The sequence below is a fragment of the Hemitrygon akajei genome, unplaced genomic scaffold (assembly GCF_048418815.1).
Source record: "Hemitrygon akajei unplaced genomic scaffold, sHemAka1.3 Scf000110, whole genome shotgun sequence".
Classification (NCBI taxonomy): domain Eukaryota; kingdom Metazoa; phylum Chordata; class Chondrichthyes; order Myliobatiformes; family Dasyatidae; genus Hemitrygon; species Hemitrygon akajei.
In genome coordinates, this window is record NW_027331996.1 from 251,194 (window position 1) to 273,472 (window position 22,279).

A 22,279-nucleotide genomic window follows, 5' to 3' on the forward strand; every position below is an offset into this window, starting at 1 on the left:
CTATGTAAAGCACAAATTAAAATAGTGTTATTGCAATGAATAACACGCTCGATCCCGGATTACATCCATGGGTACCGCATGCTCCTTCGCCATCGATTCTGTGTGAGACAGTGGCCATTGTAAGTCAGTGCCTCACTCCATCCCTGGCGGCAACATTAACCCAGGATTCCCCCATTTTAAGTCAGCGCATCCCGCCCTCTCTTATGCTCACTTCCACCAAATCCGTCACTCCCTCCCCAGCAGCCATTTCAGAGGAGCGTCGGCCATTTGCAGTCAACGTGTCCTTCACTCCTTCTCTGCCGCTCACTTTAACCAAGGCGGCGCTCCGTCCTTGGACCCGTTTCAACCCGGCCGAACGGGGTCTCCTTCAGTCACCACATCTCTCCGTCCTTGGACCCGTTTCAACCCGGCCGAACGGGGTCTCCTTCAGTCACCACATCTCTCCCTCCTTGGTCCCGTTTCAACCCGTCCGAACGGGGTCTCCTACAGTCACCACATCTCCCCCTCCTTGGTCCCGTTTCAACCCGGCGGAGCGGGGTCTCCTTCAGTCACCACATCTCTCCCTCCTTGGTCCCGTTTCAACCCGGCCGAACGGGGTCTCCTTCAGTCACCACATCTCTCCCTCCTTGGACCCGTTTCAACCCGTCCGAACGGGGTCTCCTACAGTCACCACATCTCTCCCTCCTTGGTCCCGTTTCAACCCGGCCGAACGGGGTCTCCTTCAGTCACCACATCTCTCCCTCCTTGGTCCCGTTTCAACCCGTCCGAACGGGGTCTCCTTCAGTCACCACATCTCTCCCTCCTTGGTCCCGTTTCAACCCGGCCGAACGGGGTCTCCTTCAGTCACCACATCTCTCCCTCCTTGGTCCCGTTTCAACCCGGCCGAACGGGGTCTCCTTCAGTCACCACATCTCTCCTTTTTTCTCAACAAGATTAACGATGGTGAAGGCCGCTTTCAATCGGCCTCTCACCCCCTCCATTCCCGAAGCCCACTTTAAACAAGGTATCACCAGCCCTAAACTGCCCCGTCAGACATTTTAAGCGAATCTGTGACTATTTTATGTCACAGTGTCACTCTCTTGGGGTCTATTGAGAGTGTGGATGGTGGGAGTGAATGGGTCGTGGTACGTCCCGTTAGGAATGCGAATGGGTGGAGTGAATGGGAAGGGGTGACGTCTATTGGGAGTGCGGATAGTAGGAATGAATGGGAAAAGTTGGCCTTGGATTCAGAGCGAGGCCAGTGTGAGTGAACGGGAAGGGACAGCGTCCCGTTAGGAGTGCGGTCGGTGAGAGAGGACAGCAAGGGGTGTGGTCTCATTTTTGCAAAATTATCCTCAACTTCGATTTCATCCTGGGCTACTTCACGATAGACGTCAAATTCGATTGTCAACCGCTAACGTTCTAATATCCACTTTCATTCCCCTTACCATTTGTGCCCCCTCCCACCCGCTCCACCTCCGTGCACCCTGTATCACTCCCCATCTCTCTGACCACCCCTACGTAGATTCAACTCGTGGGATGGAGGATGTTCCTGTGCTACGGTTTCAATCTGAACTTAGCTGATACATCTCACGCCACAGAGACCGCTTCTCCGTGGCTGGGTATGAGAGGGCGAGATCGGACAGCGAGGAGAGAGTTTTACTCCGTGTCTGACCCCGGGAGTGTGTGATGGGTCGGTGTGGAGGGAGCTTCACTCTGTGTCTGACCCCGGGAGTGTGGGTGATGGGATGATGTAGAGGGAGCTTCACCCTGTGCCCAACGCCGGTATTCCATCCCCCATCCCTATCGTACTTGGGACATAAGTGAAATCACGTCTGACGTAACAGTCGATTTTAACTGTCTGCAGGGGCAGTTAGCCACGATGGGGATAGAGTGGAGATGAAATCCTGAGAACCCAGACTCCGCAAGTCCGACATCCCTCAGCCTGGGGCTGAGACGCTACTGTGTCAGTGTGAGGAGCTCAGACCCATTATTGTAGTTCTCCGGGGGCGGAGGGCAGCAGTAACCCCAGGTCATCGTTTCTGCTCTGATGAGAATAAAGTCCGACACCATGACAGGAAGCTACAGCGGTTTATTGAATTCATCATGACAAGTGTAAGTTAAACAACGTATGAGCTGCTGACGTGCGGGAATAAATAAGCTGCTCTCGACTCACTCACATTCACACACAATTAGCTGACCGGCGACATCGAGTGCCGGTCTGAATAATCATTCCCGTTTCTCACCATCACTCTGCATCGCGGAACCGATGGTTATAAAATCACACTTCAGGCCCGCGTCCGAGAGCGCTGTAGACCCAGGCTCACTGCCGAGGGATTTGTCAATTTAACATCATTATATCGGCCAGACTGCTGAATGCACCGTCCTCAGCAAGGGGAGCAAAAAGATTCCCTCCCGGGATAATTCCACCCCGCCTTACAAACTAATGGACCAAATCCAAATTTACCAAGAGCAGTGAAGATAAACTGATGCTCAATAGTATCAAAAGCTTAGCAAAAATCTAAAACAGTATAAAACTAGCATTTTGAACAAGATGAGTATAATCAATCTGACATTATTAGAGATATGATGGCCCTTTATGAAACCTGACTGTGTTTCGTCAATAATAAATGGTAAAACTATGTTCATTGTGTTAGCAATGATTTGGGCCAGAATTTTATAATCACTATTGAGAAGGCAAATAGGATGCCAATTATTGATAAATAATTTATCTTTTTTTGGTTTGGGAATTAAAGTAATAAGGCCCCGTGTTAAACAAGTGGGAAGAAATCCTTTACCAATGCATTCTAAAATAACAATTTCAGTAAAAACTGAGCTAAGGTGTCAGAAAACATCTTACAAAATTCTGCAGTAAGTCCGTCCACACCCGGCGACTTATTGAGTTTTAAATTTGAAATGGCAGCCTTAACCTCTCCCACGGCAATAAGAGCATCACACAAGACTTTCTAATCATTGGACAGCTTCCTAAGAATATTAATATCATTCATGAAATGTAGTGTAGATGCTTCACAATAGTTTGAGCAGAACAAGCAGAACAATACTTTACTATTTTTATTAGATTACTCTGTGGTCACACCATCAATATTAAGCTGATGAATGGAATTGAATTGGGCACGTTGCTTTTCTAAAGGAAAGAAATAAGCTGTACGTTGTTCACCCTCTTCCAGCCATTGCTTTCTAGATCTCACATATGCACTTTCTGCCTTTATAAGATAGAAATGGTATAACTTATCCTTTAATAAAGCTAGTTCCTCTTATCTCTCCCTGAAAGGTTATCTGGAAACAATTCACATAAATTTGTAGTCTCTGAGATCGATAATTGTTCTTCCAATTTTCTTTTCTTTACTAAATCACTACTGCGTTTCCATTAAAATTTGGCAGATTCGAATTTAAATGTTCCCAATTTGTAGAGAAATTATTCTTTGCTATCGCTTTACGTAAGAAGGAGGTTGCCAACTTTTTAATGTGCAAAGAGACAACTTCATGGCCCAAAATGGAATTATTTAGTTCCCAATCAGATTTAAAGTTGGATTCAGCTGAAGATAATGCAATTTGTATGGAGGTAGCTTTATGATCTGTTAAAGGTGAGGGAAAAAATAAAAGAGACTATTATTTCTTAAGGTATGGATAGCAACCAGTAATCTAATCTAGACATGCATATAATAGTTATCAGTCCACGTATAATTTCTAACTTCAAGAAAGTGCTCTCTCCAAATATCTATAATATTAAACTTCTGAATAAAGCTAGTAAAGTTATTATAAGTTGAGTGTTACCTTGGTGAACATCGGTCAATTTTTTTCATCTAAAACCATATTAAAGTTTCCTTCCATAACAAATAAATTTAGGAAATTTAGAGAGCCAATAATCAAAACGTTTTTTCCCCAAAATCTCAAATAATCTATCATTATCATTTATAATATTATATCCATAAATATTAGAAATATGAGAAGTGTTACCACAATATTGAACAATTAGAACCAAAGAAATGTCCATTTGTGTCCGCCTCAGTGTGCAAAACATCTCCTTTAAAGTTAAACATCAGAATAGGAACCCCTGCAGAATGTCCAGAACCATGTGAAAACCAAACATCGTTCCCCCACAGGGATTTCCTTAGTTTAATGTCTTTAGTCACAGAGTGTGACTCTTGGATTAAGAAGAAATCCACATGTTTATGCAGCTTTAAGAACAAGAATAAGGCCTTACGTTTAACAGTGTGACTAAGTCCCCTGGCATTAAATAGAAAAAAGTGAGAAAGAGAGTCTCATGACAGACTATATATACACAGAAAAAAATAATTCTTCATTTCTAATAATAAAAGTAAGAAAAAACTATCCCAGTCCTACATAAACAAAGGCCAGACTGGAATATTAGCAGAGATAGTAGACCAGTTGCCAAAACAACATGTTACCGTTCTGCTCGGATCTCTTTTCCATCAATGAAAGCTCGAGTACCAGCAAACAAAGCACGCTTCCCATCTTTTCTAGTAGCCTCCACCAGCGGCCACAGCTTCTGTCGGGCCAACTTATCAGCTGCAGTCAGGTCCTCGGCGAACCTCAGCCTCTGCGAGAGCAAGTATTCATCTTTTCTTGATTGTTTCCATTCCAGATCGCTCGTGGTTCTGTTTGAAAATCAAATAATGGTCAACCGAAGCATCTTATGTTGGGCCGACCCTTAAACCCTGCCTCAAATATATACCGCCCGCCCCCTTGAATTCCTCCATTCTTATCCTTGAATTCTTATTCCCTCTTATCCGACCGAGACGATGGGGAACATCCACGCGTCGTCGAATCTCCTCATTGGACTCCGGAGCTACTGCTTCGCATATTTGAGTTACTTTATTTTTAATATTTTCATCTGTTTGCTCTGGAATGTCGAGGATTTCAGATTCCACCTTCTCCGATAACGCTCGGCCTCAGCTCCAAAGTCTGAATTACCTTTTCGTGGTCCGTACAAGGCCCATTGATTTGCACGACATCAGACTTCGGGGCGTTCACCTCTGCAAAGATAAAGTCGAGGGTTTTCTTAATGTCATCAATGGCGTCCCAGACTGAAACCCACCATCCTCGCGTAATTCCCCATCTCACGTGGGGAGTATCGAACGCGGATATCCGGCGAAAGCAGCGCCGCTGCTGGACAGGAGGCGGAATTACGCGACTGGCTCCAGTCTCGCGCTTCACGACAAGAGAAGCGATCCGGGAGTCAGTTCCCTCAAAACCTTTGGGAATTAAACCTGGCGCGCGGCCATTAAAGATAAGGCTGGGAGTTAAAGGGGAGGGGGAGTTAAAGGGGAAGGGGAGTTAAATGGGAGGGGGGAATCGGCCAAAGTGTGCTCATCTCGTGTGCGGGGATGTTCACACATTCAGAGGTTCACGCGGTCCACACTCTTAGTCCGGGTCTGGGTTCCTGCAGAGATCTCAGTTCCTTCCTCCCGGTCTCACTGAACTGATTCCCACCCAGCCTGAAACAGATGGAGGAATAAAGATGAAATAAACAGATTACACAACAGTATCAGTTACAGGAGACTGAGGTTAATGTTTCAACAACACTCACAGACAAATATCACTAGAAAACCCGCGGATCCGCTGTTATTTTATCACATTGAACATTAACACAAACACTCACCGGATCCACAACAGACTGGGGAGAGTCAGTATGAGGCGGCGGAGACCGGGGACAGATCGATCTGTGAGAGAGTTCCATCCTAGGTCCAGCTCCGTCAGTGATAAATTTGTTCTGAGAGTGCAGCCGAGATCCTCGATACCAGAATCTGTGAGACCGACATTGTCCAGCCTGGAGATGAGAAAGAGCGAGGGTGAAGGACGCAGAGAGACAGGAGACGGAGCAAATCCTCGGTGTTTATCAGTAACACAATTACTGATCACATTAATGTTCAGTGTCAGACACTCAGTGACTTTAAACACAATCTCCCACAGTCTGGTACATACACCAGTTTCTGTATTTTACACTCCGGGTTCCTCAGAGCCGTGGACACCAGTTTCACTCCTGAATCTCCCAGTTCATTATCACTCAGTTGCAGCTCCGTCAGTGATGGGTTTGTATTGAGAGCGGAGGCGAGATCCTCGGCACCAGATTCTGTGAGACCGATTCTCTCCAGCCTGGAGATGAGAGAGAGAGTGAGGATGACGGACACAGAGACAAAGGAGATGCTGCAGATCCCCAGTGTTTATTAGTAACACAATTACTGATCACATTATTGTTCAGTGTCAGACACCCAGTGACTGTAAACTCAATACCCCAGTCTGGTACTTACCGCAGTTTCTGTATTTTACACTCCGGGTTCCTCAAACCCACAGACATCAGTTTAACTCCGGTATCTCCAAGCTTATTATCACCCAGGTACAGCTCCATCAGTGATGGGTTTGTTCTGAGTGCGGAGGCGAGATCCTCGGCACCAGAATCTGTGAGAACGACTCTCTCCAGCCTGGAGATGAGAGACAGTGAGGCAGAAGGACACAGAGAGACAGGAGACGGTACAAATCTCCAGTGTTTATCAGTAACACAGTAAATGATCACATTAATGTTCAGTGTCAGACACCCAGTGACTGTAAACACAATCTCCCACATTCTGGTACTTACCCCAGTCTCCGTATTTTACACTCCGGATTCCTCAGAGCCGCAGACACCAGTTTCACTCCTGAATCTCCCAGGTCATTTTCACTCAGGAGCAGCTCCGTAAGTGATCGGTTTGTATTGAGTGCGGAAGTGAGTTCCTTGGCACCGGAATCTGTGACACCGACTTGGCTCAGCCTGGAGATGAGAGAGAGCGGGGTGAAGGACACAGCGTGACAGGAGACGGTACAAATCCCCAGTGTTTATCAGTAACACAATTACATATCTCGTTAGTGTTCAGTGTCAGACACCCAGTGACTGTAAACACAATCTCCCACAGTCCCGTACTTACCGCAGTTTCTCTATTTTACACTCCAGGTTGTTTAGTGCCGCCGACACCGGTTTCATTCCAGAATCTCCCAGTTCATTACGCCCAAGTCTAAACAAATTGATGAACAAAGTGATTCAACCCGTGTGTCTGAGGGAATTTCTCTCACTCAGATATTTGAGGAAAAATTAAACCCGTCGGTAAATCACCGGTCGGAGTTCCCATCACTGTCAATGTTCCTCACTGCCCAGCTCCAGGGTATTTACTGAATGTCAGTAAGTTTGTCTGTCAGCGTGACCCTGTAAACTCCACATATTCTGTGTCATTCACCAATAGTTAGAAACGTGTTCCAGACGTGGGAGGGTCGGGAGGGGCGGGGTTGAAGGATGGGGGAAAGTCCCACAGTGAGGAAGATTTGTTAATGGGAAAGTGTCGATGGGAGATGGTGGAAGCGAACCCACCTGAGGAAAAGGGATAGGAAGAGAGAACCTGCAAGAGGATGGGGATTGAGGAAGAGAGATCACGGAGGAGGCTGGAGGAGAGTTCCCACAGAGGAAAGAGTAGAGATCCCACATGAGGAAAGATGAGAGATCCCAGAAGAGGAAAGAGGAGTGGCTCCACATGAGGAAGGAGAAGAGATCCCACAAGAGGAAGAAGGATGGGAAAGAAAGATCCCATAGGAGGATACTGATGGGAAAAGAAATTCCAACAAGACGAGGGATTGCACGGGAGGGTTGGATCTGAACTGAGGCCCACAGGCGGGAGAACAGATGCACCCATGGGGTCTGGGTATCTGGTAGTGAGCACAGTCACACAGGTGGACTGATGGTGATAGTCACACGCGGGAAAGGGCAGTGGAGGACAATTTCATAATGATAATTATTTCCTTCTCATAGGAACAGTCCGCTGACGATCTCTTGTCCTTCACCGGGAAGGGTGTGTGAAACTCTGACCAACCTGCTGCAGTCACGGCCATTCCCGTGATTTACTACCATTAAACAAATGGTCATTGTTTACTAATCTAAAGTCTCCACACCCCTTAACAACGAAACACAGAAACCTCTCATCCTTGGGGAAATACGGACCGATCCCCTGGTCATTTTACACAATTCTTCACAATCGGATTTACTACAACTTTGCCAAAATCACAATGGAAGTTTCACAGTTCGGAGTGAGCGATAAATCAAGTTACCTCAAATCCTGGCACTTGTGCAGCCCGGGTCCCAGCCGCTGGATTCCTTCACACTGAATGTGGCTGCCAGCCAGATCGAGGTCTATTATTGTATCACAGAACCCGATGACATGGGAAATCATGCCTGATAAATATGTTCTTCAAGGAAATAACAGGAATGGTGAACAAAGGAGAGTCAGTGGGTGCCATTTACTTGGATTTTTGGAAGGCATTTGATAAGGTGCCACATATGAGACTGCTGAACAGGATAAAGTCCTATTGCGTTACAGGAAAGATACTGGCATGGATAGAGGAATGGCTGACGGACAGGAGACTGCGAGTGGGAATAAATGGGACCTTTTCTGGTTTGTTGCCTGTGACCAGTGGTGTTCTTCAGGGTCAGTATTGGGACCGCAGTTTTTCACATTGCTTGATCAATGATTTAGAAACGGAATTGATGCCTTTGTGGCAAAGTTTGCGGATGATAAAAAGATAGGTGGAGGGATAGGTAGTGCTGAGGAAGCAATGCGATTGCACCAGAAAGAAGACAAATTGGAAGAACGGGCAAAAAAAGTAGCAGATGAAATAGAGTGTTGGGAAATGTATGAAAATGCATTTTGTTTAAATGAACAATAGTGCGTACCATTATCTCAATGGGAGGAAGGGCCAAACACCAGAGGTGCAGAGGGACTTAGGAGTCCTCCAGCCAGATTCGCAGAAGGTTCATTTACAGGTCGAGTCTGTAGCAAAGTAGGCAAATGCAATGTTGGCATTTATTTCAAAGGGAATCGAATATAAAAACAAAGAGATAATGCTGAGCCTTTATAAGACTGTAGTCAGGCCACGCTTGGGAGTATTGTCAACAATGTTGGAACCCATATCTCAAACTGGATGTGTTGTCATTGGAGAGAGTCCAGAGGAGATTCACGATGATGATTCTGGGAATGGGGGAGGGGGGTTAACATATGAGGAGCGTCTTGGCAACTTTGGGCCTGTAATCACTGGAGTTTAGCGGAATGCGGGGGGGGGGGGGGGGTTGGGAATCTCTTTGAAACCTACTGAATGTTGAAAAAGCCAGATAGCGTGGATATGTACAGGATGTTTTCTGTGGTGGGCGTATCCAGAACTGAAAGGCACAACATCAAAATTGAGAGGCAAACCTTTACGACAGGTAAGGAGGATTATTGTTGCCAAGGAGTCGTGAATGCTGGAATGCTGTGCCACAGACTGCAGTGGAGGCCGTGTCCATGGGTATATTTATGGCAGAAGGTCTTGATTGGTCAGGGCATCAAAAGATATGGTGAGAAGGCAGGTGTATGGGGTTGAGTATGGGGTGAAATTTCATAGATGTCTCCATGTGCACAGCCGAAGACCCGGACGGTACAAGATGTTCTGAAAATTACAGATGGTTACATGTCCTCCAGCCACAGCAACAAAAAATGTCTCCCATGTTTAGACAGTCTCTAATCATATCACTAAAGACAGGTATTCAGACTCTCAGAGTGAAAGAAAGACTTTGAGATCTCCGTTCCATCGCTTACCTTTCAGACGCGCGGGCAATTCAGATAAACCCCGCTCAGTGTCCATGCAGGCGAACTGGCCGTCACCTGTCCAAATAGATTAACCTGCATGAAGTCTGTTCTTTGTAATACTGTAAATTCATTAGCATTTACATCTGTAACACACAGTGTATTGTTCACCGTACCACGTTCCCGTATTTCATTCAATATTCAGCTCAGCTTCGGTAAATGGTGGTGTAGTTTCACAAAGGATTCCCACATCACCCTCTGGGCTCCGGTGCCCTTCTCCATCACCAGATCCAGGAGGAGTTTGGAAGCGGCCGCTCGGTTTCCCTTCTCCGCGAGCTCAGTCACGCTCTGTAATAAACGATGGGGAATATATTGAGGAGCGGAGGGATGGGTACAAATCTGGACTGTCCCAGCACTTTCTGCTCGACACCGATCGCTAACAGCCATTGAAGTGTTCATAGCGGGAGAAAGAATTTAAAGAAGAGAGAGGTGTCAGTCCGGGCATTCTGTGTCACAGATTGCGCAGTAATTATCACTTAGCAATGTTTAAGCGGAGCAGACATAGGGTGAGTGAGCCAGAGATAGTGTGGAGAATTGAGGCTTCGTGTCAGAGACGGTCCAGTGAGGCTTTAGCTGGAATTTGAGTAATATTTTAGCTCCCGTTTTTACGGTTAGAACAGTGGGAATGCCAGGCAGGATAGTGGAATGTTCTTCCTACAGGGTGTGGCAAGACAAGGAGAAATCCAGTGTCCCTGACAAGTACAACTGGAAGAAGTGCATCCAACTGCAGCTTATTACAGACTGTGCTAAGGAACTGGAGCTGGAGCTGGATGAAACCGGGATCATTCAGGAGGCTGAGAGGTTGACTGACAGGATGTACAAGGATGGAACTATACACAAGGGGCAGGACACAGGTAAGTGGGTGACTGTCAAGAGGGCTAAATCAGAATATCTCACTGCAGAGAACCCCTCTATAACAGAACACATTTTCTGTTTCCGGGTATGACCTAGAAGAGAAAAGCCATGTCGATTATACCTCTGGCACTGAGTTTGGTTTTGTGACTCAGAAGGACTGAGAAGAGTGAGCTGCATTAACAGGGGGAATTCTGCGGTTAGGAAAACACACTGGAGATTCTGTTGACGACAACAAGATTTCTGGATGGTGTGTTGTCAAGCTCGGGGATCTCTCGCATCGAGTCTGAAACTTTCTTAACGGCAGGGTGATTCGCCGGATGACGTAAGAGCAGGAAGTGTGAGGATCTCCTGCCACGTGAGTTCATGGATGCTAAGCCAAAGGGCAGGACCCCCAGGGTTGTGTTCTCAAGATCGCTATCCGCACCAGGTAGTAGTGAGGCCTGAGGTAGGACGATAATACAGTCTAACGTGTGGCTGATGAGATGGTGCATGACTGAGAGCTTCAGATGTTGGGATGATCGGGCTCCCTTCCAAGGAATTTGGGACTTGGACAGACGTGTTGGTTTTGAACTCGAGTTGGAGGGGGACTGATACCCATGGGGGAAGGATTGTTAGCGCTGCATAGGGAGTGGGGATGTGTTAAACATGAGCAGGGGAATGAAGAACCGGAGTGGATAATGGAGAGGTTGTGTGGGAAAGTCAGGAAGCTAAAGGATGAGCATCGTGAAGCTATTTTCTTTCCGTAATCCGTATTATTTCAATGTAAAGAGTGTTGTAGGAAAGGAAGATGAGCTTCACGCATGGATCAGCACATTGAATTACAGGATGGCGACTATTGATGTGATTTGGTTGGAATTGGTGAGGACTGGCTTTTCAGCATTCCAGGGTTCTGTAGCGTTAGACATGATTCAACAGACCGGGCCGGATTACAGAAGGAGCGGTCGCTTAAGGGAAAATATCACTGCATTGCTCAGACTGGACGGACTGGAGAGCTCATCTATTGAGCCTACATGGGTGAAGCTGAGCAATAAGAGAGGAACGACCAGGTTAATGGGATGACATTGTGCATCACCCAATAGTTACTGGGACTTAGCGGATCAAATTTGCAGAGGGATCACAGACAGTTGCAAGAAACATCGGCTTCTGATGGTAGGTAATGTTAACTGTCCATTTATTGGCTGTGATAACCGCATTTTAAAGGGCTCGATGGGATTGTGTTTGTCAAATATGTCCAGGGAAGTTTCCATACTCTATACATTGCGCTCGTGACTGTAAACAGCACATACTGGAATTCTATCAGGGTACAAGATACGGCAGGCGACAAGCATGTGTGCAGGGATCTGCTGATCAAAATGCCATTAGTTTAAAGATCATTAAGGGCAAGGATGGGTCTGACCCTCGGGTTAAGAATCTAAATTGGAGAAAGCCCAACTTCAGTAGCATCGGAAGGGATCTGACGAAAGGGATTGGGACTGGTTGTTTTCTGGTAACAGATGTGCTTGTTCGGTGTGAGGCTTCCAAAACTGATATTTTGAGAGAACGAAGTTTGAATGCGTGAATGACCACAAGTACAGATTGAAAATTACTGGCAGATTAAAAGGCAAGGGTCACATATTCAGGGAGCCTAGGTTTTTGAGAGATATTGAGGCCCCGAGCGCATCATAAGTACAGGCTCGAGGGATCAGATGAGGCACTTGATGAGTAAAAGAAATGCAAGAGTTACTAAAGTAAAAAATCAAGAGGGCTAAAGCATGAAAACAAGTTAGTGGAAGTTGTCTACAGGGATTTCAGCTAGACCATTGACAAAGTCCATCATGGGAGCTTTGTGAATAAGATTTAAGTCGCTTGGCATTCATGACATGAGAGTATGCTAGTTTAGATAGATAGATAGATAGATAGATAGATAGATACTTTATTCATCCCCATGGGGAAATTCAACATTTTTTCCAATGTCCCATACACTTGTTGTAGCAAAAACTAATTACATACATACTTAACTCAGTGATAATATGATATGCATCTAAAACACTAACTCAAAAAGCATTAATAATAGCTTTAAAAAAAAAGTTCTTAAGTTCTGGCAGTTGAATTGTAAAGCCTAATGGCATTGGGGAGTATTGACCTCTTCATCCTGTCTGAGGAGCATTGCATCGATAATAACCTGTCGCTGAAACTGCTTCTCTGTCTCTGGATGGTGCTATGTAGAGGATGTTCAAGGTTTTCCATAATTGACCGTAGCCTACTCAGCGCCCTTCGCTCAGCCACCGATGTTAAACTCTCCAGTACTTTGCCCACGACAGAGCCCGCCTTCCTTACCAGCTTATTAAAACGTGAGGCGTCCTTCTTCTTAATGCTTCTTCCCCAACACGCCACCACAAAGAAGAGGGCGCTCTCAACAACTGACCTATAGAACATCTTCAGCATCTCACTGCAGACATTGAATGACGCCAACCTTCTAAGGAAGTACAGTCGACTCTGTGCCTTCCTGCACAATGCATCTGTGTTGGCAGTCCAGTCTAGCTTCTCGTCTAACTGTACTCCCAGATACTTGTAGGTCTTAACCTGCTCCACACATTCTCCATTAATGATCACTGGCTCCATATGAGGCCTAGATCTCCTAAAGTCCACCACCATCTCCTTGGTCTTGGTGATATTGAGACGCAGGTAGTTTGAGTTGCACCATATCACAAAGTCCTGTATCAGTTTCCTATACTCCTCCTCCTGTCCATTCCTGGATTCACGAGAGAAGCTAAGAGTGGCAGCAGAGACTTGCTTCTCTGACTCTATGACTAGAGGTGTGCGGCAGGGATCTTGTTGTTGTCTGTCATATGTATCAACGCTCTGGATGATAATGTGGTAAACTGGGTCAGCAAATCTGGATGACACCAAGGCAGTGACAGCGAGAAAGGTTATCAGAGATTGCAGTGGGACGTCGAACAGTTTAGAAATTGTGGAATGTAGATTGGGAGACAGAATCTAATGAAGACACGTGTGAGGTTTTGTACTTTTTGAGGATAAACCACGATAACACTAAGACATTAAGAGGTAGGACATTGAACTGTGCGGTGAAATTCAAGTGTCTGGGAATACAGATGAAAAATCTCTTGAAAGTGTTGTCGAAGTTAGATCGCGTTGTAAAGCCTTTAGGACATGGGTCTTCATAAATCAAAATATTGAATACAGAAGTTGGGATATCATGTCGAATTTGATGTAGCACAGGCTAATTTGAAGCAATTTGTGCACCTACCTCTCGAAAGGATATCAATAAAATTGAACGTGTGCAGAACACATTTAAAGATTGTTGTCAGGACATGAGCATCTGCGATCGAGGGAAAGTGTAAATAGGTTAGGAAATTATTCCATGGAATGTAGGAGAATCAAGAGAGATGTGATAGAGGTATACAAGTTCATTAAAGGTATAGACAGAGCAAGTGCGAAAAGGCATTTACAACTGAGGTTGGGTGGGACTGGAATTAGAGGTCATGGGGTAACGATGACAGGTGAAAGGCAAAATAACCATATAGCAATTGCAGCATGGAAATAGGACATCTCGAGCCTTCTAGTCCATGCCGAACGCTTACTCTCACCTAGTCTCACTGTCCCGCACTCAGCCCATAGCCCTCCATTCCTTGTCTGTCCATATACCTATCCAATTTTACTTTAAATGACAATACCGATCCTGCCTCTACCACTTCTACTGAAAGCTCGTTCCACGCTACCATTCTCTGAGTCAAGAAGTTCCCCCTCGTGTTACCCTTAAACTTTGGCCCCTTAACTCTCAAATCAGTGTCTCTTGTTTAAATCTCCCCTACTCTCAATGGAAAAAGCCTATCCAGGTCAACTCGATCTATCCCCCTCATTATGTTAAATACCTCTATCAAGTCCCCCCTCAACCTTGTACGCTCCAAAGAATAAAGACCTAATTTGTTCAGCTTTTCCCTGTAACTAAGGTGCTGAAACCCAGGTAACATTAAGGTAAATCTTCTCTGTACTCTCTCATATTTTGTTGACATCTGTCCTATAATTAGGTGACCTGAACTGTACACAATACTCCAAATTTGGCCTTGTACAATTTTAAAATTACATCCCAACTCCTATACTCAATGCTCAGATTTATAAAGGCCAACATACCAAAAGCTTTCTTCACCATCCTATCCACGTGAGTTTCCACCTACATTATGCACCATTATTCCTAGATCACTCTGTTCTACTCCATTCTTCAATGACCTACTACCATTTACCATGTATGTCCAATTTGGATTATTCCTTCCAAAATGTAGCACCTCACACTTGCCAGCATTAAACTCCATCTGCAATCGTTCAACCAACTCTTCTAACTGGCCTAAATCTCTGCAAACTTTGAAAACCTACTTCATTATCCACAACGCCATCTACCTTAGTATCATCTGCATACTTACTAATCCAATTTACCACCCCATCATTCAGATCATTAATGTATATGACAAACAACATTGTACCCAATACAAATCCTTGAGGCACACCACTAATCACCGGCCTCCAACCTGACAAACAGTTATCCACCACTACTTTCTGGTATCTCCCATCCAGCCACTGTTGATTCCATTTTACATCTTCAATATTAATACCTAGCGATTGAACCTTCCTAACTAACCTTCCGTGCGGAACCTTGTCAAAGGCCTTGTCTAAGAATACTTTACATTAATTTACCCACCACTGACACGCCTATAATTGCTCGGTTTACTCTTAGAACCCTTTTTATACAATGAGTAATACGCCAATCCACCGACAACATCCCCGTTTCTAATGACATTTGAAATATTTCTGTCAGAGTCCCTGCTAGTGAATATCCTGTCAGGACCCAGAGATTTATCCAATTTATATTCCTTAAAGGCGCCAGTACTTCCTCCTCTTTAATCATCATGGTTTCCATAACTTCCCTACTTGTTCCCCTTACCTTACACAATTCAATATCCATCGACTTAGTGAATACCGATGAAAATAAATTGTTCAAAATCTCCCCCATCTCTTTCGGCTCCACACATAGCTGTCCACTCTGATTCTCTAAGGGACCAATTTTATCCCTCACTATCCTTTTGCTATTAATATAACTGTAGAAACCCTTCGGATTTATTTTCACCTTACTTGCTAAAGCACCCTCGTATCTTCTTTTAGCTTTTCTAATTTCTTTCTTAAGATTCTTCTTACATTCTTTATACTCTTCGAGAACCTCATTTACTCTATGCTGCCGATATTTATTCTAGATATCTCTCTTTTTCCTAACCAAGTTTCCAACATCCCATGCCTCTCTCAAACGTTGAACATTTCCTTTCAACCTAAAAGGAACATAAAGATTCTGTACCCTCAGAATTTCACCTTTAAACGATCTCCATTTCTCTATTACATCCTTCCCATGAAACAAACTGTCCCAATCCACTCCTTCTAAATCCTTTCGCATCTCCTCAAAGTTAGCCTTTCTCCAATCAAAAGAATATGAAGGGGAATTTGTTCACTCAGAGGTTGCTGAGGGCGTGGAACGCGCTGCCATCGGAATTAGTCGATGTACATTCGATTTGAACATTTACATCAGTTTGGATAAGTTCATTCAATGGGGGAGTTATGTGCGTCTCCAGACCGGGTTCAGATCAATGTCAGTAAGCTGGTAATAGGTCGGTGTGGACTAGATGAGCAGAAGAGTCTGTTGCTGTACTGTAGAGTTTGATGACTATGGGTAGGTCAAACTACGGCAGGATCGCTGTTGATTTTCCCTGGGGTAATTGCTGGTGATCCCCAGCAGGTTTACACTTCCCTGCCGGGCTCTGAGGGAGGTTGGGGGGGGGGCAGTGTCAACCTCCGGCTGGGAATTGGCAGTGAGGAGCAGACAGCAAATTCAGAACTATTGTGCATGTGTGACAGACCAAAGCCAACTGGTGGTAATGTTGATTAAGAGGTTTGGATTGAAATTGTCAGCTGCCTCACGTGGAATGTAGTGTTCAGTATGGTGTATGGCTCTTCACTAAAATTCAATCTGGGTGGCATTAGGTGAATGCACTCCAGTAGCACAAGGACCATTTGTAATTCGGTGTTAGCTATTCTAATGCTGCACTTCCAGGTGTTAACAGTATATGCTGTTGTAATTACAAACTCAGATTGGAATAGTCACAAGAAACAGAGGGTAACAGAAACATGTTCGGATATTGATCAAAAAAAGGGTCAGTAGTTCAAATGAGAGACGATAATCAGTGTGGCCTGGTCAATTGAAAATCAGGGTGAAAGTGGACTCGAGAAATGAGATGAGAAATAGCTCACTATATATATGATTTGTGGGAATCCCGTGGGTCATCAGGAGAACACAGATTGGTGAATGGACATTAAGGTCGAACACTGGGAACCTGATGTGATACCAAAAACAGTGGTGTAAAGTGGCCCCGTGTCCACTTGCAATATCCGTCAAGTGACATTTTACTAAAGTCACCTGTCAATCATTGTCTGTATCCTAATCCGTCTAAAAATGAATGTCTTCCGACAAGTGGATAGAGGATTGTATTGGTGAATATGTGTTTCCGCAGATGTAAACTCTTTTCTTGATGTTAACCCAAGCATTGCAGGATTGTCATAGCCCAGTGGTGCCGTTGTGCCTATTCTGTCGGTCTGTGATTGATTCAGTAGAATCTACACTGAATCTATGTTCCTTCCACTTACGTGATACTCCCGCTCATTGAAATGATGATCATGTGTTAACATGAAGCCGACTCCCTCCACGCCCTCCTCAATCGCCTGCTCCAGTCGCTCCGTGTAGAATCTCGTCAACCGGAACAGGTGATGATCCTCACAATTTGACAGGAAGGCGGAGATTGCAGAGTTCAGATCTGTAGTCAGTCACAGAACATAAAATAGTAGAGTGCACCATGCGTATGCCAACACGATGCCGTTTAAACCAATCCCATCTTCAGGAACATGGCCAATGTCCGTCCGTTCCCGGCCTCTCAGGTGCTGCTGGGTATCTGTTTCCAGTCCCTCCGTCAGCAGCACATTCCAGATACCGATCACTCTCTGTGGAAAACATGCATCCTAAATCCCCCTTGAACTTTACCCTCTAACCTTAAGCATTTTCCCTCTGGGATTTGTGGCGAAACTCATCCGCACCCTGTCCAGACACTCATATCATTCTCGTGATGTGGTTACCAGATTTGTGCACAAAACTGAAATTGTCTCTTAACCAAAGTTCATTCAGTTATAGCCCATCTGTAACAAATACCTCAACTTATCGTTGGCACGCTACCAACTGTGTTGCCACTTTCAGGGAGCTGCGCATATCCATCACAAGACCCGTCCGTACATCAATCTTATTAACGCTTCCCGCATTCACCGTGCACATCGTTGCGAACTTGACCTCCCAAAGTGCAACTTCTCACATTTGCCCTAATTACCTGTACCTGGTGATTCTCTGTTCATATTTCTACAGTGTTTGTAATTGGATCCAACACTTTGACAACAGTCCTAAATTTAGTGAACTCCGCCAACTCTGTAAATCGATGAATCACTCCACTCATGTAGTTTTACATCACAGTTCATTACTAATTTATTTACATCACACACGGCGCATGGTGAAACAGTGAACCTTGCGGACTCTACTGGTCACAGACCTTCAGCCAGAATAATGCTTCTCCAGTCCTGACTCTTTCTTATGTGCCCAAGACAACTCTGAAATCAATGTACAAATTCTCCGATTAAGATGCCTCTAACCGAAACGTCGATAGTTAATTTCTTTCTACAATACTACCTGACCTGCTGAGTTCCTCCAGATTTTGTACGCTGCCCTCTCTGCTTATCATTTTGTTTTACTTTAATCCTGTTCGCCAATGTCATTTCAGTAGCCACCACCACCCACCCCTGATTCCCTGTTTAAAATTTCGGTCACAGAAACAGACACCGGGAAACTATCCTCACCTCCATTGTGCAACAACCCGAAAATCCGGGGAGAATTCACCATTGCCCTTCCAAAAGAGAAAGCAACATTTGTTTCTATCACTGGCTGTTGAAGGCATATCTCACATCAGGATGTACCAAATACTGACAGAAATTCTGTCTGTTCCCTGGACTGTTACCTTGCTCACTGCTGTATTCCTGTCTGAGTTCCGCCCACACCCTCATGGTAGCGGAGTGATTCGACCATCTCCTTGTTAGATACCTGCGCTGGAGCTAGTGAATTGTTCCAGTGCCCAAGGTCGCTTTATCAGTCAGATCAATGACCCCGTTTGATGGTACTTTCTCTCTGCCCCTTAATCGCTGAAGTTTATTCCTCTGAACTATTGGTGATTTGACCTCACGTGTACCAGAAGGACAGAGCTTTAATTACAATGAGCCCAATGAACATACCTGTGTCCATTCTGACTTTGGTTGAGTGTCATCCTCTTGTTTGCCGTCCGGGTGGAAGAAAGCCCCGCCTGCTGGCAATGACCTGAAATTACACAAATAAAACAGAGTGCGACCTTTACTCTGCCCTTGATAATTTAAAACACTTTTGTAAGGTCATTGCTCACTCTCCTACATTCCAGGGAGTAAATGGAGATTGGAACAAATACTTCCAACTGTAGACAAAGTTCAAGAAGATAGCAAGAACATATAAGGAAACTCTCTTAACGAAGCGTTGCATTGAAGCTGAAGAAACCAACAGAATTGGAAAAAAAAACCAAGAGATCTGTTGAAGAAAATTAGAGAAATCAAAGGAACATTTCATGTAGAATGAGTATAGGAAAAAACATCGGAAGCTGAATTATTCTCACCTTAATTCCCCAAGAATATTATGGCAACGTGGATACTGTGTGTCGTGTCTTACAAGTTGCCCCTCTCACTGTCCTACGCGGATCTCTCATAACCATGGCAACACACAATGCTGGAGGAACTCAGCAGGTCAGGAAGCATCCATGGACAGTCAATGTTGTGGACCGAGTCCCTTCATCAGGACTGGAATGGAAAGGGGAAGGAGCCAAACGATTGACTGATTTGGAAGGCACGGCTCGTTGTTCTGTGAGAAACGGTGTTCAGGGTCTCTGTGTCCGTGCACTGTCCTTGCACATTCTTCTGAACAGGGAGCGGCCGTTCTGCTGAAATCAAATCCAGACCGGTTCGACAAGACACTGTTGTTCAAATGTGAAGGAAGTTTAATATGTTATTTAAACCTTTCTGCTACATGGCGCGATGTAAAGAACATTACCTGTAGACTCCAAGGAGACTGCACTTTATTTTTCCATAGATGCTGCATTGCTTGCAAAGTTCCTCCGCCATTTTGTGTCTGATTCTCGGATTTCCAGCATCTGCAGATCTTCTCTTGTTACAGAGAGATCGGTGACGGGTGGGATATTTCGCATGTCACTACCAGGGTAAAAGATGCTTTCTGCTCGCACTGGTTGGAGACAACCCTGGAGAGTATTTGTGGTTGACGGCAAAGACCTCGTTTGTCTGAATCCATTTGGATAATAACTGACTCGTTAACATGAACACGTCAGGACTCCCTCCTCCCACTAAATTCACTCCCGATCCCGACCAAAGCGGAGCCTCGCTGTAAATGCTGAATAATGGTACAGAATCATAGACAACACTTACCTCTGATGTTGTAACCGGACAGTATTCAGTGTGGTCCCGGGAAATCAGTCTGACTACCCGGGTGACCGACAATGTTCCTGCACCGGTGTTCTCACCCTGTACGGAGAGTTGAGTCGGAGCTGCTGCTCCCGAGGCCACTCGGCTGTGATGTGTCCGTCGCTCATCAGATTGACAGGGCCGGGTGAGCCGGGGTAGAGCTGGACGGCCGCGGTCCGGGTCACACTAACTCTCACTGGCTCAGGACGGGTCTGACAGCGGGAAGAGGCGGGAGTGGGATCATGTAGCAACCCTAAAGAGGAAACAAACAGGCTGCGTTAACCTTTCTGTCCGGGTTTCCATGGAAATCTTTTTCTTTCACCGCAACCAGTGGGGTGGAGTTTCTCTGTTTGGCTCAGCGAGTCCCAGGCTGTGAATTTGATCCAGCCTGGGTTCTGCGAGAATCTGAGATCCGCCTTCTGTGTAAGAAAGACTGCCTGAAATGGATAGAGTTTCAGCTGAAACTCCCCTCACTTGTTCAGGTACAGGGAGCGTCCTTTCTGCTGCAATTAAACCAAACGCATACAACTATATATGTAAGATGGAAATGCAATAATCTCTCAATGATAGAGTTAATAAATGAATGTTAGTGAATTCCCCTGAATCGAGAAATCCTGAGAAAATCTTGGAACAGATTTATTGTACGCGACCCGGGGTTCAATGTCTGGAGGAGACCGGATTCAGATGGAGAAATGGAGAACATCCGGCATGGAATGGGTTAAATTGGCGCAGGGTCAGTCCCGAGGCGACCTATCCGCCGAGCAACCACAGTCTCTCCTGCCTCCTTACTTTCTCCTTTCACCAAGCTTACTCAAATTTCACCCAAGTTCTCTGCGACTAGAAATATTGAGAGAAGTGATTTCAGAAAGCCATTAAAGGATTTGGGCCGAGTTCAGAGGAATAGGGTCCTTTTGTTCTGAGAAATATTTAAGCTGATTTCATTCCACGCCAGACAGCATCGGGGCGGAGCTCGCAGAGCAAAGTGGAGATCAAGTTCACAGCTTGGAATTTATTTCACAAAGAACACCTCCCCGGGGGTTGTAATGAAATATCACGGAATACACAGCAGTCCGTCCAGAAAATGTTTTCAATCATCAGAAGCTGAACGCAGCCTCTGCGGTTCCTTTCTGTATTTCCCACCATCCCCCACTCGCCGAACAATTTCAGGCCTGGTTCAGGTTGTTCTTCTGTGTGGGGCCGATCTACGACTGTTGCAACCCGCCGATGTCACTGCTCTTCCCATTAGCGTCTCCCACAAGCTCATTGAGAGGCCGGTCACAGGGCGCAAATCAGGATCCAGACTGCTTCATTTAGTTTAATTCAGGAACTTTTTGTTCCTTTGCAGAAAACTGAAGTCTCAACAGACTCAGATGTGACCCAGATGGCCCACGTGACCCAGATGGGCCAGATGTGACCCAGATGACCCAGATGGGCCAGATGACACAAATGGGCCAGATGTGACCCAGATGACCCAGATGACCCAGATGGACTAGATGTGACCCAGATGAGCCAGATGGGCCAGATGTGACACAGATGACCCAGATGGACCAGATTTGATCCAGATGACCCAGATGACCCAGATGGACGAGATGTGACCCAGATGAGCCAGATGGGCCAGATGTGACACAGATGACCCAGATGGACCAGATTTGATCGAGATGACCCAGATGACCCAGATGGGCTAGATGTGACACAGATGGCCCCGATGAGCCAGATGGGCCAGATGTGACCCAGATGACCCAGATCACCCAGATGGACCAGATGTGATCCAGATGACCCAGATGGGCCAGATGTGACACAGATGGCCCAGATGACCCAGATGGGCCAGATGTGACACAGATGGCCCAGATGAGCCAGATGGGCCAGATGTGATCCAGATGACCCAGATGGGCCAGATGTGACCCAGATGACACAGATCAGCCAGATGGGCCAGATGTGATCCAGATGGGCCAGATGACCCAGATGGGCCAGATGTGACCCAGATGACACAAATGGGCCAGATGTGACCCAGATGGGCCAGATGTGACCCAGATGACCAAGATGGAGCAGATGACCCAAATGGGTCAGATGTGACCCAGGTGGCCCAGATGGGCCAGATGGGCCAGATGTGACCCAGATGACCCAGATGACCCAGATGGACCAGA

The 22,279-nt window shown here is 45.7% G+C and overlaps 2 protein-coding genes across 2 annotated transcripts in view; one reads left to right on the forward strand and one right to left on the reverse strand.

Moving 5' to 3' along the window:
- The window catches only part of LOC140723346 (zinc-binding protein A33-like), a 402,895-nt gene that overhangs the window by 62,495 nt on the left and 318,121 nt on the right, over nt 1–22,279 (forward strand). The window lies entirely within an intron of this gene.
- Nucleotides 5,718–19,781, reverse strand: LOC140723353 (ribonuclease inhibitor-like). Its single transcript, XM_073037937.1, has 8 exons — nt 19,711–19,781; nt 18,873–18,954; nt 9,850–9,947; nt 6,924–7,010; nt 6,599–6,769; nt 6,273–6,443; nt 5,966–6,117; nt 5,718–5,791 (listed from the first exon to the last, which is right to left on the reverse strand). The coding sequence occupies exons 1-8, from the start codon at nt 19,779–19,781 to the stop codon at nt 5,718–5,720; spliced, it is 906 nt and encodes a 301-aa protein (XP_072894038.1).